This window comes from Elephas maximus, chromosome 25, assembly GCF_024166365.1.
Source record: "Elephas maximus indicus isolate mEleMax1 chromosome 25, mEleMax1 primary haplotype, whole genome shotgun sequence".
In the NCBI taxonomy this organism is placed as follows: domain Eukaryota; kingdom Metazoa; phylum Chordata; class Mammalia; order Proboscidea; family Elephantidae; genus Elephas; species Elephas maximus.
The window spans coordinates 36,843,930-36,861,157 of NC_064843.1; the positions used below are offsets into that span (position 1 = coordinate 36,843,930).

Below are 17,228 nucleotides of genomic sequence, written 5' to 3' on the forward strand. Positions count from 1 at the left end.
AGTAGGATGTAGAACATTTTCTTTATGAGCTATGTTATGCCAGCTGACCTAGATGTGCCCTGAGACCATGGGCCCCAGCCCTCAGCCCAGTAATTCGGACCCTTAAGGTGTTCGGATGTGCCTGGGAATCTTCTCTGACTGTGCCCCTTTTGTGCTCTATTACATATATGAATATATATGCTGTACATACAAATATGTATGTAAAAATATCCACAGCCTAACCTACATACGTACGTGGGTCTACTCCTATAAGCCCTCCTTCCCCATTCAGCATACGTATCTGCTTGTAAGTAATTATTTGTTTTTACTGTTGTTGTAGAGTTGTCTACGCTGTAGTATTTACCATGGTTGCCTTTTTTTTTTTTTTCCTGTGTTCCTCTAAGCGTCTTCGTTTGTGTTGGTCAGGTTGTGCTGACTTCCCCCATGTGGCCAGCACCATTTAGATCGCGCTGCTATCAGCCTGTGCTGTCTGCCTGTGCCAAGCCTTCCTCACCCTGCGGACCCCAGCGGAGAAAGAGCTTCTTCCTTCCAAGCTGTAAAGCCTCAAAGTTGTAGGGATAGGGCTGGTACCACCTTAGTGTCTCCTCCAAGCTGCTGGCACGACACCTGGCACCTGCAGAGAACATTGTCAAAGTCTGAACCAGGGAACGACCAGTGAATCCAATTGCAAGGGAGCTCCGTGTAAGAGCCAGAAGTTAGAAAATTTGAATCTGGCTTCCTGCTCTTCCTCAGATTTGCTCTGTGACCTTGGACAGATCCCTTCCTGTCCTTGGCCTCAGTTGTTCCAACTGTTAACAACAGCAACAACAATAATAGAGAATATGTAATGAGGGGCCTTGGTGGCGCAGTGGTTAAGAGCTTGGCTGCTAACCAGGAGGTTGGCAGTTCGAGTCCACCAGCTGCTCCTTGGAAACGCTAATGGACAGTTCTACTCTGTCGCATAGGGCCCCTATGAGTTGGAATCGATTCAGTGGCAATGAGTAACATGTAATGAGTGCCTCCTATGTGTCTGGCATTGCTCTGAGCATTTTTTTTTCTCACATTGGCTGATTTTCAGGATTAGATTGCCAGGCCTTTCTTCCTAGCCCATCTTAGTTTGGAAGCTCTGGTGAAACCTGCTTAACATTGTAGCAATGTACAAACCTCCACTGACAGACAGGTGTGGCTACACAGGAGGTGCATTGGCTGGGAATCAAATCTGGGTCTCTCGCATGGAAGGCAAGAATTCTACCACTGAACCACACTATCTCCTTGCTCTAAGCATTTTTATCGTTATAATCCCATTTATTCATGCCAATCACCTCAAGAGACAGATATTAATACCTCCAATGTATATTACAGATAAAGAACTAGAATCCCAGAGAGGTTCAGTGTCTTGCCCAAGGGCACACAGCTAGTAAGAGGGGCAGCAGGGATTCAGACCTAGACAGGCTGGCCCCAGAGACTGCCTAATCACTATATGATACTGAGTGTCTAGAAGATTAATCTTTTCTTGCAGTGATTCTTTGAGCTGCAGAAAGTAGCAGACGTTTCCATTCTGGGCCCTTGGCAAACTTGTCTGTTTGGGTTCCTTTAGGCATTGTTAAGTGCAACTGTGCAGATCTCTTCCTTGAAGGAGGACAGCTGTAGGGACAGGGTGACTCAAGTAGAATTTTGGTCAAAGGAAGAAAGAAAGCAGTTGGTGTCTTAGTCATCTAGTGCTCCCATAACAGAAATACCACAAGTGGATGGCTTTAACAAAGAGAAATTTATTTTCTCGTAGTCTAGTAGGTTACAAGGGGGAAGGCTTTCTCTCTCTTTCGGCCCTGGAGGAAGGTCCTTGTCTTCGATCTTCCCCTGGTGGAGGAGCTTCTCGGGCGCAGAGACCCCAGGCCCAAAGGATACGCTCCTTTCCTGGTGATGCTTTCTTGGTGGTATGAGGTCCCCACCTCTCTGCTTGCTTCCATTTCCTTTTATCTCTTGAGAGATAAAAGGTTATGCAGGCCACACCCCAGGGAAACTCCCTTTACCTTGGATCAGGGAGGTGACCTGAGTAAGGGTGGTGTTACAATGCTATCTTAATCCTCTCAACATAAAATTACAATCACAAAATGAAGGACAACTACACAATACTGGGAATCATGGCCTAAACAAGTTGACACATATATTTGGGGGACACAATTCAATCCATGACAGTTGGCAAGGCCTGTCTACCTGGCTCGCTTGCTGCCTTTTCGTGGCCTCATCAGTATTCCCTGTAACTCCACCACAGCTGCCGGTCAACAAGGCCCAGGCCTCTGGCCCTCGCCTGGGCGTCTCTCCTGCAGCCAGCCTTACCTCCCCCCGAAAGCACTACAGGCAGCAGCCAGAGTCGGCCTCTAAGGACAGAAATCGGATCATGTCATGTCTCTGCTGAAGAACTTTCATGATTTTTGCTGCTTTTAGAATAAAATCCAAGGTGACCTCTGGCCATCTCCCTCATCACCTACGCCTCCCATTAGCTCACCATGATCCCGAACAGTAGCCAGTAGCTGAGCACTTGAGAGGTGACCGGTTGGAAATGAGCCATGTCATCCATGTAAAATACGCACTGGGGCTCAGAGGCTTAGCACAGAGAAAACAAAAAACCCCCGTTGTCATCGCGTCGATTTCGACTCACAGTGACCCCGTAGGACCGAGTAGAACTGCCCCGTAGGGTTTCCAAGGAGCAGCTGGTGGATTCGAACTGCCAACCATTTAGTTAGCAGCTGAGCTCTTAACCGCTGTGCACCAGGGCTCCTTAGCGCAGAGAAGAGAACGTAAAAACACAGAGAAAAGAATGTAAAATGTCTAATTAATAATTTTTCTATTGATTACATGTTGAAATACTATTTTAGATATTTGCTCAATAAATATATTAAAACTAATTTCGCCTGTTTCTTTTGTACTTCTTTTAAAATTTCTCATACAAAAATTTATACACGTATTTTTTTTCGGACATTAATTGCAACCCCCACAATGTGACAGCACATTTCCCCTTTCCACCCTGGGTTCCCCGTGTCCATTCCAACCAGGTCTTGTCCCTTCCTGCCTTCTCATTCAGTCTTCAGACAGGAGTTGCGCATTTGGTCTCATGTATCTGATAGAGCTGTCTAATCTTTGTCTGAAAAGTGGGCCTTGGGAATGGTTTCAGTTCTAGGTTAACAGAGTTTTCAGGAGCCATAGTTTTGGGGGTTCCTCCAGTCCTTGTTAGACCATTGAGTCTGGTCTTTTTATGTGAATTTGAGTTCTGCTCCCCACTTTTCTCCTGCTCCATCGGGGACTCTTTGTTGTGTTCCCTGTCAGGGTGGTCATTGGTGGTAGCCAGGCACCATCTAGTTCTTCTGGTCTCAGGCTGATAGAGTTTCTGGTTTATGTCATTCTTTAGTATCTTAGACTAATATTTTCCTTGTATCTTTGGTTTTCTTCATTCTCCTTTGCTCCAAGTGGGATGGGACCAATTTATGAATCTTAGATGGCTGCTCACAAGCTTTTAAAACCGCAGACGCCACTAACCAAATTGGGATGCAGAACACTTAATAAACTTCTTAGGCCAATTGACCTAGATGTCCCCCAAAACTATGATCCCCAGGCCCCAGCCCCAGCTACTCTGTCCCTCATAGTGTTTGGATGTGTCCAGGAAACTTCTTCGTTTTTGCTTTGGTCTAGTTGTGCTGTATTGTGTGTCGTCCTTCTCTTCACTGAAGTTGATTCTTGTCTACTATCTTGTTAGTGAATTCCCCTCTCCCCTCCCCCACTTGTAACCATCAAAGAATGCTTTTTTTCTGTGTTTAAACCTTTTCTTGATTTCTTATAATGGTGATTTCATAAAATTTTTGTCCTTTTATGACTGACTGATTTCACTTGGAAACCCTGGTGGTGTAGTGGTTAAGGTACTACAGCTGCTAACCAAAAGGTCGGCAGTTTAAATCCACCAGGCACTTCTTGGAAGCTCTATGGGGCAGTTCTACTCTGTCCTATAGGGTCGCTATGAGTCAGAATCGACTAGATGACAATGGTTTTTTTTTTTTTTTTTTTTAATGCCTTCCAGATTCATCCATGTTGTGAGGTGTTTCATAGATTCATCATTGTTCTTTATCACTACATAGTATTCCATTGTGTGTATGCACCATAATTGGTTTATCCGTTCATCTGTTGATGGACACCTAGGTCGTTTTCATCTTTTTGCTACTGCGAACAATGCTGCAATGAACATGGGTGTGCATATGTCTATTTGTGTGATAGGAATGGGATTGCTGGATCCTATGGTATTTCTATTTCTAGCTTTTTAAGGAAGCACCAAATAGCTTTCCAAAGTAGTTGTACCATTTTATATTCCCACCAGTAGTGTATAAGTGTTCCGATCTCTCCACAACCTCTCCAACATTTATTATTTTGTGTTTTTTGGATTAATGCCTGCCTTGTTGGAGTGAGATGGATTATAGTTTTGATTTGTATTTCTCTAATTGCTCATGATCATGAGCATTTCCTCATGTGTCTGTTAGCCACCTGAACGTCTTCTTTGGTGAAGTGTCTGTTCATATCTTGCCCATTCTTTAACTGGATTATTTGTCTTTTTGTTGTTGAGATGTTGCAGTGTCTTGTAGATTTTAGAAATTAGATCTTTATAGGATATGTCATAGCCAAAATTTTTTTCCCGGTTTGTAGGTTCTCTTTTTACTCTTTTGGTGAGCATAAGTATTTGATTTTTAGGAGCTTCCTGTTATCTAGTTTCTCTTCTGGTTCTTGTACATTGTTAGTTATGGTTTGTATACTATTAGGGCTTCTAGCATTGTCCCTATTTTTTTTTCCAAGATCTTTATCTTTTTAAATTTTATATTTAGGTCTTTGATCCGTTTTGAGCTAGTTTTTTGGCATATGGTGTGAGGTGTGGGTCCTGTTTCATTTTTTTTGCAGTTGGATATCCAGTTATGCCAGCACCATTTGTTAAAGAGGCTGTCTTTCCTCATTTAACAGACTTTGGGCCTTTGTCAAACATCAGCGGCTTATAGGTGGATGGACTTATATCTGGGTTCTCAACTCTGTTCCATTGGTCTATGTATCTGTTGTTGTACCAGTACCAGACTGTTTTGACTACCATGGTGGCATAATAGGTTCTAAAATCAGGTAGGGTGAGGCCTCTCACTTCATTCTTCTTCTTCAGTAATGCTTTACTTATCCAGGGCCTCTTCCCTTTCCAAATGAAGTTGGTGACTTTTTTGTCCATCTCATTAAAAAACGCTATTGGAATTTGGATGGGGATTGCATTGTATCTGTAGATCGCTTTGGGTAGAATTGACATTTACACAATGTTGAGTCTTCTATCCATGAGCATGGTAAGTTTTTCCATTTATGTAGGTCTCTTTTGGTTTATTGCAGTAGTGTTTTGTAGTTTTCTTTGTGTAGGTCTTTTATGTCTCTGGTTAGATTTATTCCTAAGTACTTCATCTTCTTGGGGGCTATTATAAATGGTATTGATTTGGTGATTTCCTTTTCAAAGTTCTTTTTGTTGGTGTAGAGAAATCCAACTGATTTTTGTATGTTTATCTTGTATCCTGATACTTTGCTAAAATCTTCTATTAGTTCCAGTAGTTTTCTTGTGGATTCTTTGGGGTTTTCTGTATATAAGATTGTATCATCTGCAAATAGGATACTTTTACTTCTTCCTTACCAATTTGGATGCTCTTTATTTCTTTTTCTTGCCTTATTGCTCTGGCTAGGACCTCCAGCACAATGTTGAATAAGAGTGGTGATAAAGGGTATTCTTGTCTGTTTCCTGTTCTCAAGGAGAGTGCTATCAGCCTCTCTCCATTTAGACTGATGTTGGCTGTTGGCTTTGTATAAATGCCCATTATTATGTTGAAGAATTTCTCTTCTATTCCTATTCTGCTGAGAGTTTTTATCAGGAATGGGTGTTGGATTTTTTTCTGCATCAGTTGATAAGATCATGTGGTTCTTATCTTTTGTTTTATTTATGTGATGGATTACATTGATTGATTTTCTAATGTTGAACCTTCCCTGCATACCTGGTATGAATCCCACTTGGTCATGATGAATTATTTTTTTGATATGCTATTGTGTTCTATTGGCTAGAATTTTGTTGAGAATTTTTGGGTCTAAGTTCATGAGGGATATTGGTCTGTAATTTTCTTTCTTTTTTTTTTTTTTGGTGGTGTCTTTACCTGGCTTTGGTATCAGGGTTATGCTGGCTTCATAGAATGAGTTCAGGAGTATCCCTTCCTTTTCTATGCTCTGAAGTACTTTTAGTAGTACTGGTGTTAACTCTGCTCTGTAGGGTTGGTAGAATTCTCCAGTGAAGTCATCCAGGCAAGGGTTTTGTTGTTGTTGTTGGGAGTTTTTTTTTAATTACCTCCTCAATCTCTTCTTTTGTTACGGATTTATTTAATTTTTCTACCTCAGTTTGTGTTAGTTTAGGTAGGTAGTGTGTTTCTAGAAATCTGTCCATTTCCTCTAGGTTTTCAAATTTGTAGGAATACAATTTTTCATAGTATTCTGTTATAATCCTTTTTATTTCAGTTGGGTCTGTTGTGATATCTCCCATCTCATTTCTTATTCAGGTTATTTGCTTCCTGTCCTGTTTTTCTTTTGTCATTTTGGCTAGTTGTTTGTTGATTTTGCTGATCTTTTCAAAGCACCAACTTTTAGTCTTGTTGACTCTTTTGTTTTTCTATTTTCTATTTCATTTATTTCTGCTCTAATCTTTATTATTTCCTTTCCTCTGTTGTCTGAGGGCTTCTTTTGCTGCTCTCTGTTCGAGTTGTAGGGTTAACATTTTGATTTTAGCCCTTTCTTCTTTTTGGATGTGTGCATTTATTTCTATAAATTGGCCCGTAAGTGCTGCTTTTGCTGTGTCCCAAAGGTCCTGGTGAGATGTGTTTTCATTCTCATTTGGGTCTATGAATTTCTTTATTCCGTCCTTGATTTCTTCTATAACCCAATAGTTTTTCAGCAAGGTGTTGTTCAGTTTCCATGTATTTGATTTTTTTCCCTTGGTGTTTCTGTTATTGACTACTACTTTTATGGCATTATGGTCAGAAAAGATACTCTGTAATATTTCAATGTTTTGGATTCTGTTAAGGGCTGCTTTATGGCCTAAAATGTGGTCTATTCTGTGGAATGTTCCATGTGTGTTGGAAAGGAATATATACTTGGCTGCTGTTGGGTAGAGTGTCCTGTATATGTCTGTGAGGCCAAGTTGGTTGATTATGGCATTTAGATCTTCTGTATCTCTATGGAATTTCTTTCTAGGTGTTCTGTCCTTCACCAAAAGTGGTGTGTCAAAGTCTCCTACTGTTATTGTGGAGCTGTCTATTTCTCTGTTTATTCTCTTTTGAATGCTGTTAGAGTTTGTTTTATGTATTTTGGAGCCTTGTCATATTTATTATGGTTATGTCCTCCTGGTGTATTGACCCTTTAATCATTATATAGTGTCCTTCCTTATCCTTTGTGGTGGATTTTGCTTTAAAGTCTCTTTTGTCAGAGATTAATGTTGCCACTTCTGCTCTTTTTTGGTTCTTCTTTGCTTTATATATATATTTTTCCTTTCTTTGAGTTCTAGTTCATTTCTGTCTTTGAGTCTAAGGTGTGTCTCTTGTAGGCAGCATACAGTTGGATTGTGTTTCTTTTTAATCCATTCTGTCACTCTCTGTCTCTTTATTGGTGCATTTAGTCTATTTACATCCAGTGTAATTATTGACAAGTATGAGTTTACCGCTGTCGTTCTGATGTATTTTGTGTGTGTGTGTGGAGTTGACAGTTTCTTTGCTCCAATTCATGTTCCGTGCTGCGTTGTTTTTCTTTATGTGTTGCCTTTTCCTCTTTTTCCTTACTGTTGATTTTGTGTTTTCTGAGACTTTATGCTTTTCTTCTTTTTTTGTTTTGATGGGTAGGTTAGCTTCCTTTGTGGTTGCCATAAAATTTACATTTATTTTCCTAAGTTTAAACTGATCTTTTACTTCTTGATGTTGCCTTAACTTCCTCTCCATATGGAAGTTCTGTGACTACAGTGTTTATTCCCTCTTTTTTGTTTTGACATTGACATCATTTACACATTGATGTCTCTCATTCTCTATTTTCAGTCTTTTAGCTTTGACTTGTTTTTGCGACTTCCCCATCTGGGTTAATAACTTGTTGTCTGTCCTATGTTCTGGTTTTGGGTCGTTGTCTGATATTGTTGGTTCTCTAACCAGAGGACTCCTTGTAATATTTCTTGTAATTTTGGTTTGGCTTTTACAAATTCCCTTAGCTTCTGTTTATCTGAAATGACCTAATTTCGCCTAATTTCCTTCCTGATCTCTTGGATAGCTCTGTATATTAGTCTTTTGAATTCTATCTCAGGTAATTCTATGACCTTATCTTCCTCCGCAAGGTTTTGTGAGTCTTTATTCTGGTCTCTTGCTGGAGCCATCTTGACCTGCTTCTTTATGTGATTTGATATTGATTGTTGTCTCCGAGCCATCAAAAAGTTTTTATATTTATTTAGTGTATGTTTGTTTACTGTGTCCTAGCTCTTTGTTTTGTTTTTGATATGCCCAAGTAGGCTGGGCATTTGAACTACTTTGGTTATTGGTGTCTTTGAAGCTCTCATATCCTGTCTCCAGGTAGTTAGAAGAGGTACTAAGTGTGTGAGCCCAGGAGTCTGTTCACTTTTCTTGTGCAGGTGCAGCACACATGTCCAGGTCATTGGTCACTGAGTGTGTGGTGCAGACTCTCACCTTTAGTCCTAGATGGGCAGAGCTGCATAGGGGTGTTTGGTGTAGGCACAGGTAGCTGGCTGCGGTAGGGGGCTATGTACAGAGCAAAGCAGGGGGCTGACGGCTTCCCCTGGGTACCTAGGTGGAGGGCATGTCCCTGCCCCCTACAGCAGTAGTGTAGAGGGTATTGCAGCCAGTCTCTGAGTACCCAGTGCTGTTGGGTGGAGAGACTGGAAGGCACCACTTATTCTCAGACCCCTGTTGTGGGTGGCTAGATGGGGTGGGTGGTACTGCCAGCCCTCAGGCCCCTGATGTGGGTGGGTGAGGTCTCTGATTAATGGGCAGGGTGGTGTGACATGTCACGAATCTGCAGCTCCCCCTTGGCTGCTGCAGTTGAAAATGGGCTTCAGGAGTATGCCGTGTTGTTTTATGTAATGAGGGCATGTGGTGTTAAATCAGCCCACACAGGTCTAGGTCTAGGCAAGAGTAAAGGGCACTGCAAGTCTGTGGACCCCTTAAGCCAGTGGCTGAACAAAAGGGCAGGGTCTCCCTACCCACCCTGAATTCCTGGCTTAGGGTACATGGCATTTTTTAACAGCCCTGAGACTGGTGTGGGTGTGAATAGCCCTGAGTTCCAGCTTAGGGGGCATGGTAGTTGTTGAATACTGTCTGACTGGTGTTGGAGTGAAGTGGGGTGAGGGGTGGGTGAGGGGAAGGAAGCACTTCTTCACTGTGAAACTCTTACAGAGGGAGGGGTTATTTTGTAGGTCAGACGCTGCACTTAACCTTTGCGGGTTCAGTGCTGTTTCCACCCAGCTCCAGAGGCTTGTGCAGACTCGCGGCTGCCTGGCTTCACCTAACATGGTGAGACATGTTACCTCAGCCCGCATGCTCTGCCAACCCAGCCAGCAGGGTGCTGGCAACCTCACGATGGGCACTTCTTTTGAATTGTCTCTCCTCCCTGCTGCCGCTCAGTCCGATTCTTCAGCTTCGTCTTTGATGATCAGGGCTCCTAGATTGTCATATATAATGGATTCACTTGTTTTTTCAGGTCTTTGTTATAAGAGGGATGACAGGAAGTGTCAGACTATTCTGCCATCTTGGCCGTGCCCCTTTGTACTTTTTTTTATTGTGGCTACTAGAAAATTTAAAATCTGTGGCCCCCATTCTGTTTTTATGGGACAGCACTACTCTGGCCACACTGGCCCTGTTCAGCTCCCAGATAGCACCCAGCTCTCTGATCCCCAGCAGGGCTTGTGTCCTCCCTCTTACCACAGCTCTTCTCACTCCCATTTTGGTCTCCCCCCTCTAACTGTGCCTCCACAAAGCTATCACCAGCATCCTTTCATTTTGTGTTTATTGTCTCTCGTCCCTGGGTAGAGTGGGAGCTCCCAAATTTGGGGTCCCTGCTCTTGGCCCAGCACCTGCTCTAGGTTGGCTGGGAAGGGTCCTGGGTCAGTGAGGCCTTGGTGGAGGTGGCATAGCCGGGAACTGCTCAGCCTGGAGGTGCAGGGTGGAGCTTCCACCAGAGGGCTCCACGTGCTGCTGAAGGGTGTAGCTGAAGCAGAAGTGGGTGAACAGCGTCCTCAGGTGGCTCTGAACAGAACCTGTGGGCTTTTAGGAAGAGACTTTGGGCTTTGCATAGGGTCCTGGGAACCTGTGGTGCCTGTAGAACCAAGGGTGCAAGCCCCCCAAGGGTGCTTTGTCAAGAGAACTTACTTGGCAGCCTAGGCCAGCTAACAGGCCCCAAATTTATAATCATCAGTGTGGTCGCAGTGGGCTTGGGCTTTGCTGGGCAGCCCCAGGGCCCTCCTCAGCCCAGCTGCCCACCAGTTTGGGGACCTAGGCAGGCCCCTTAGCCTCAAATCCACACAAGAATCAACTCCTGCCTCAGGCCAGGTGAGGACCAGAAGCAAGGGCTGTGTCCACCACTGACCAAGCACTGTCCTGGACATGGCAGGTGCTCAGGCCATCCTAACAGTCCTGTGACCACCCCTGCCCTGCTGTCAGCTCGTCTGCAGGTGGGGATGGGAGACAAGTGCAGGTCAGGAAAAAGACTGCACGGCCTTGTCTCCTGTGTGAGGGGCCCCGGCTGTGGGAGGCCAGCGAGTCACCTCCTTATTCTGTTTTCACTCTGATGACCCCAGCTTTGGCAAGATACGGAGGAAGGAGAGATACCACCAGTTCTGTGGAAAAGGCCTGTGGGTTTTAATCAAGCACAAGCTCAGAGTGAGCCTGTGGGTGAGCCCATTGCTAAAATAGCCTAGGAGGAGGGCAGAAGCTTCCATGGCCTGGAGGGGGTGGCTGGAGTGGGGGCTGGAAGGAAGTGAGGGCACAGTACTTGGCACCAGCCCAGCTCCACAGCCACCTCAGAGAGCAGGGGGTGCCTCTCCTGGGAACCTCTGCCCCACTCCAGCCTTGAGACCTATGCCGGCCTCTCACCCTGTGGGTGAGAACAAGGTAGGCCACAGGAGGCAGGGCTGGCTCTCCCTGGGAGCAAAGTACCAAGAAGGGAGAATGGGCCCATGCTCTCGGTTCTTTTTCAAACATTTTCTAAACAAAAGGCCAGTGCCCCTTGGGCCTTCACCTGCCCAGTTAGGAGACACCCAGATCATCAGGGTCAGAAGGGCCCCAGGAGGCCTTGTGGGGAAGCAGAGAGCCTTTCGGGGCCATGGTGAGAAGTGACAAAGCCCCCCTTCCCCTCAGCCCTTCAGTGGCACCCAGCAGCCCTGAAAGAACAGGAAGAAAAAAGAAGATGGCTTCTCTCATACAGTGGATGATGAGTGTTCCGATTCACAGCTTTTGAGGGAATCATCTCTCAGTGTCCCCGCCAGGGAATTTATGGCCTGCAAGTGACATTTCCAGAGGGCCTGGGTGGGGGCAGAGGGGTGCTGGGCTTCTCGGGGGCAATGTCTCTTATGGCTGTCTCCTCCATGGGGCAGAGAAAAGATGGCTGGTGAATCCCAGGACTGACCTCCGGAGGCCTAGCGGGCCTGGGCCTGGGCCTGGGCCTGTGCAGGTGAGGACTGGCCAGGTGAGGGCAGCCCCCTGTTCTGCCCATCCAGCCCCTGTTCTAACTTTCGCTTTTTGTTTTTGTTTGATGCCTAATTATAAAAGCCATTCACACTTGTAAAGTTTGGAAGCTACAGAAAGGTAGAAAGGGGGAAATGAAAACCATCTGTCACCCCGCCACCCAGAGCTGCTGCTGTGTTGTTTCTCTCCAAGCCTATTTTTTTTATACAAGTCACACATGCGCATATACGTGTGCAGTTGAATTGAGAGCGTTCACTATAGCTGACTTCTCCCCCATATTACATTAGATTGTGAACATTTTCTCAGGGCGCTAAAATTTTCTTGAAAATTCTTCAATGACTATATAATATTCCCTCAATAATTTATCTAGCCATTCTCCTTTTTTTTTTTTTTCTTCATTCTCCTATTTTGACTCTTTTTGAACCAAAGGAATTTAGCCGTTTTTAAAATTCCACCTAACAATACAAATCAGGCCGTTCCTTTACGGCTGCCAAGATGGAGTAGTTCTAGGTTGTCCTGTCTGTCATTCGTGCTGAAAGGGGCCCTTCCATTAAGCATCTTGGGGTGACTGCAAAAGTTTAGCATTAAAAAAAAAACTCAAAGCCACTACCACAGGGGAAGTTTAGAGAAAGGGCTTCCTTGCCTGCCCACAGCTCACGCTGAAGAATCTCAAAGCCAAGAGGGGCTCTAGGGGCCCTCAGCCCTCTGCTTAGAGGGCCTGTCCTCCATCATCCCAGGGATCTGGACCTGCCCATCCTCCGGGAGGGGGAAAGTTGCACAGCCTCTGGTTCAAATTTGCCTGTGCCATGAGGAGACAGTGTGACCTTGGGCAAGTCCCTTCACCGTTCTGAGACTCCATTTTTCTGTTCCTTCAGCTGTAAAGTGAATCTTGTGCTAACATTTACCTCCTAAGGTGATATTGTTAGTTGCTCTGTCCAGTTGATTCCAACTCGTGGCAATCCTAGGTGCAGAGCAGAACTGCTCCATGGTATTGTTGTTTTTTTTGTTGTTGTTGTTAATATACACAGCAAAACACACACCAATCCAGCAGTTTCTACAGGTACAATGCAGTGACTTTCATTGCATCTTTGGTTCCTAAGGTTCCTATCTAATCTTCCATTCTCTGTTGTCAATTTGATCCCATATAGATAGTTCTTAAAACAGCATAATGCTTGAGGCAGACCTTTTTTACCAGTTAAGCTAAACTATTATTTGGTTTTAAGAAGACTTCAGGGGATATTTGTGGTTTAAAGTTTAAATCTTATCTCAGGGAAATAGTTTCAAGGGTTCACCCACCCTCCATGGCTCCAGAAAGTCTGGAGTCCATGAAATTTGAAATTCTGTTCTGCATTTCCTCCCTTTTGATCAGGATTCTTCTATGGAATCTTTGATCAAAATGGTCAGTAATGGAAGCCAGGCACTATCAGTTCTTCTGGTCTCATGGCAGAGAGGCAGTTGTTCATGGAGGCAATCAGCCACATGTTCCATTTCCTCCTGCTATTCCTGACTCTCCTTCTTTTTCTGTTTCTCCAGGTGAGTAGAGACCAATTGTGTGCCTTGGAAGCCTGCTTGCGAGATTTTAAGACCCCAGGCACTATGCAGCGAACTAGGAGGTAGAACAGAAGTTCTAAACACATTATTAGGCCAATTATCTTGAGATGCCCCATGAAACCGTTACCTTAAGCCTCCCGACTGAAGAATCAAATCCCATGAGGTGTTTCATTGTACATAAGCAGCCTCAGCAGCTACTTTTTTTTTGGTTGTTGTTGTAAATATGTCTTTCAAAGTCTTTCACACAACTTTTGCCAATTCAACTTTTTACAGGTGTACAACTTATTGATAGCAATCAGAATAATCAGCTGTGCAACCCGACCCTTAATCAATGCAATTTTTCTATCACCGTTAACCCACCTTTTCCCCTTCCCTCCTGCCCCTGGTAACCAACCACTAACAAACTTTGGTCTGTATACATTTGTCTTGACTTTTTATATAAGTGAGGTCATACAATATTTATCCTTTTGAGATTGGCTTATTTCGCTCGGCATGATGGCTTCAAGCTCCATCCATACTGAAGCATGTATCAGGAGTTCATTTCTCCCACTGGCTGAGTAGTAGTACTCCATTGTATGCGTGTACCACATTTTGTTTATCCATTCAGCTGTTGGTGGGCACTTAGGTTGTTTCTACCTCTTGGCTATTGTGAATCCATAGGGTTTTCAAGGCTGTGGCCTTTCGGAAGCAGACTGCCAGGCCTGTCTTCTGCGACACCTTTGGGTGTGTTCAAACCACCAACATTTTTGCTAGTAATCAAGAGCTTAACTGGTTATGCTACCTAGGGACTCCTTTCCCAAGATGCAAGGCCAGAGTGAGATCATGCCCGTGAGGGCCCAGGAGTGTCCTGTTCTTAGTGGAGGGCAAAGGAACATAGGCGTGGTAGGGCCTGGGTCGCCTTGGGCAAGTTCCCTCCCTTGTTTAAGAGGACAGGGGTAAACTCCAGAGTCTCTGATGTCAGGATATGGGTGTCCCAAGCCCAGGAGTCTGTCTGAGCTTTGAATGGCTACCTTCTTTCTGGCTTCCTAGTAGCCCAGACAACCCCTTTAACACCTCTGGTCTCCACAGGGCCCGGATTTCGTCCCAAGGGAAGGCACTAATCAGGTTTCTCTACCTTCCCGGTCCCGGCTCAGCAATCCAGAACCAGGACTGAGGCTGACTCATGGAGAGCCCCTAGGCTTGCTGCATCTCCCAACCTTTCCAGAGAAACTCCCCATGGTGTTTTGGCCTCAGGGGCTGTGCCAGCAGGGTTTCCGGAGGTTCAGGGCTGGACATCACTGGAATATAAGCTTCAGGAGGGCAGGGCCTGTGTTCTCATTCACTTGGTGCCTTCAGTCCCCAGCACTGAGCTGGCCTACAGTCTCGCTCAATAAATGCTAGCCCACCAAGGCAAGTAGTGGCCTCTACCTGTCTCTGTTTCCCTTTCCCTCTGCTCTGCTGTGCCATGAGCTATGTCAGAGCAGAGAAGTGCCTGCTCACCCCTGAGTCCTCAATGCCCAGAGGCTGGTCTGTGGAGAAGGCCAAAGTGTGCACACAAATGAGAGCATATGGTTTGATGACCAAGTCATGTCCCGAGAGCCTCAGAGGGGAGGATGCAGCCTCTCCCTGCACTCTCTCCCACAGTGGTTCCCTCCCTTCCCTCTGAAGGGACCTGCATGGTCCATTCCTCCTTCTCTCCTTCTAGCCTAAAACTGGCCACCAAGAACCTCTGAGGCTTCCTAGGTGGGTGACTTTGGACAAGTCACTTGACCTCTCTAAGCCTCCGTTGCCTCTCCTGTAAATTGGGGCTGACGTATTGGAGGGGTTTGTGAGGCTTAGTGCCAGGATTGCCTAGCTCAGTCGGTGACAGGCAGCTGGTAGCTGCTCAGAAGCAGCAGCTGTCTTGTAGACAGTGGCCTGGCCCTCTGTCCATGGTGGGAGCTTCCGGCATGAGCCTGCTGACGATTGACTGCTGGAGGGTCATGAGAGGGCCCTGGGCTGGGGTAGCTGAGGAGGCAGCAGAGGGTTATGGGTTCCCTGAGACCCTGGCTGCCATCCCTGGCACCTAGCCCTTGGCTCTGTCACTGGTGTCCTTCCTCCTGTCTGAGAAGGGCACACAGGGAGTTAGGGACTCCAGCCGGGAGATGAGTCAGCCCCTCCTGAGAGCAGCTTCCTGTCTGCCTTTCGTGGCTTGGGTGGCACTCACACCGGGCGTCCCCAGCACGGTGCAGGAGCAGCGGCCAACCGTGGGATGGGGGCCTCTGTGCCCTCCCAACCTGTCACTTCAGTCTCGAGTTTCCAGCCTTTAAGTGGGGGAAATGAAGTTGATCTGCAGACTTACAGGTCTGATGAGGGGAGCAAATGAGAGGGTGCATGTGGTGGCCCTTTGGCCTCTTTAACGCACGCTCTGGGTGTTATGACATCACCGGTTGCCATGAAGTCGACTCGTGGCCGCCCCATGTGTGTCAGAGTAGAACTGGGCTCCATAGGATTTTTCAGTGGCTGATATTTTAGAAGTAGATTCCAGGGTTTTCTTCTGAGGCACCTCTGGGTGGACTTGAACCTCTAACCTTTTGGTTAGCAGCCAAGTACATTAACCATTTTACCACCTAGGGACTGTGTATAACATATAACAGTTACTATCATGAAAAGCCAGCCCACAGAGGCGAGGAGTGTGCCCACGCCCCTCCTCAGTTAGCAGAGGTGCCCAGAGTGGCGGCTGAAAGCTCAGGCTCTGGCTTTGCACCTGGCCCTGCCACATCCTCCCCGTGGGACTTGGACAAGTGGCCTTCCCATCTCAGCCTCCCTGGGTTCCCGGGAAAGTCAATGAGATTATGCCCAGGCTCCAGCCTCAAAGGGCGGTGGCTGCTTCAGGCGCCTGCTTTTTTTTTTTTAAATAATTTTTATTGTGCTTTAAGTGAAAGTTTACAAATCAAGTCAGCCTCTCACACAAAAACCCATATACACCTTGCTACACACGCCCAATTTCTCTCCCCCTAATGAGACAGCCTGCTCTCTCCCTCCACTCTCTCTTTTTGTGTCCTTTTTGCCAGCTTCTAACCCCCTCCGCCCTCTCATCTCCCCTCTAGGCAGGAGGTGCCAACATAGTCTCAAGTGTCCACCTGATCCAAGAAGCTCACTCCTCACCAGCATCCCTCTCCAACCCACGGTCCAGTCCAATTCCAGGCGACTGCTCTTTCTAGCCCCTTGGTCAGTCGTCTGAGCTCGCTGGGCCTCCGTTTGCTCATCTGTTCCATGAAGATGGTGATTGTACCCATCACATCGGGTCGCTGGGAGGACTGGATAAGATGAAGCCCGTGATTCACTTACCGTGCATACCCAACACAGAGGGTGCTCACCTAGTTATTATTAGGTTTTTGTTGTTGGCAGGCACAAAACAAGGGTGAGAACCCAGGTCCCTAGCCTACTGCCCAGGCTTCTTCTCCTCATCCACTATAGAAGTGTACAGATGGGAGCTTGGTGACCACCGTCAAGCTCAGCAAGCCAGGACTGCGTTCCCACCTTAGCAGTCCATCTTCGTCTGGAAGCTCTGACGAAGCCTGTCCAGCACCATAGCAGCACACACGCAAGCCTCCACGTACAGACGAGTGGTGGTTGTACACGAGGTGCACTGGCCAGGATCGAACTAGGTCCCCCACACAGTAGGCATGATGTGGGACAGCTGTGCAGCAGTTGCAAGCAGATTCCCAAAGGGGGCAGAGTCTGGAGCTAGGCCTCAGGGTCTAGGCTCGGCTCGGCTCTGGGGGCCAGGCCCCAGCACCCCACAGACCTTTGTTTTCTCTTGAACGCACACCTGCCCTGTCTTCCATGTTGTTCCAGTGTCTGCACAGCCTACCTTTTCAGCCCCCACAATGTCAGAGCTCCGAACCGGATGCCCTCATCACAGCAACAAGCTTGATTGTTTTTTCTGTCAGTAAAAGTAATTTTTAGAGG

The 17,228-nt window shown here is 46.1% G+C and overlaps 1 protein-coding gene across 1 annotated transcript in view; it reads left to right on the forward strand.

Annotated features, from left to right (window-relative positions):
• Positions 1-16,492, forward strand: part of COMMD7 (COMM domain containing 7) — a 58,298-nt gene extending 41,806 nt beyond the window's left edge. The window contains exon 8 of the mRNA XM_049869216.1: positions 16,364-16,492. Within this exon, the coding sequence (XP_049725173.1) occupies positions 16,364-16,477 (114 nt within the window). The 3' untranslated portion in view covers positions 16,478-16,492. The remainder of the gene's footprint in view (positions 1-16,363) is intronic.
• Positions 16,493-17,228: the final 736 nt, after the last annotated feature.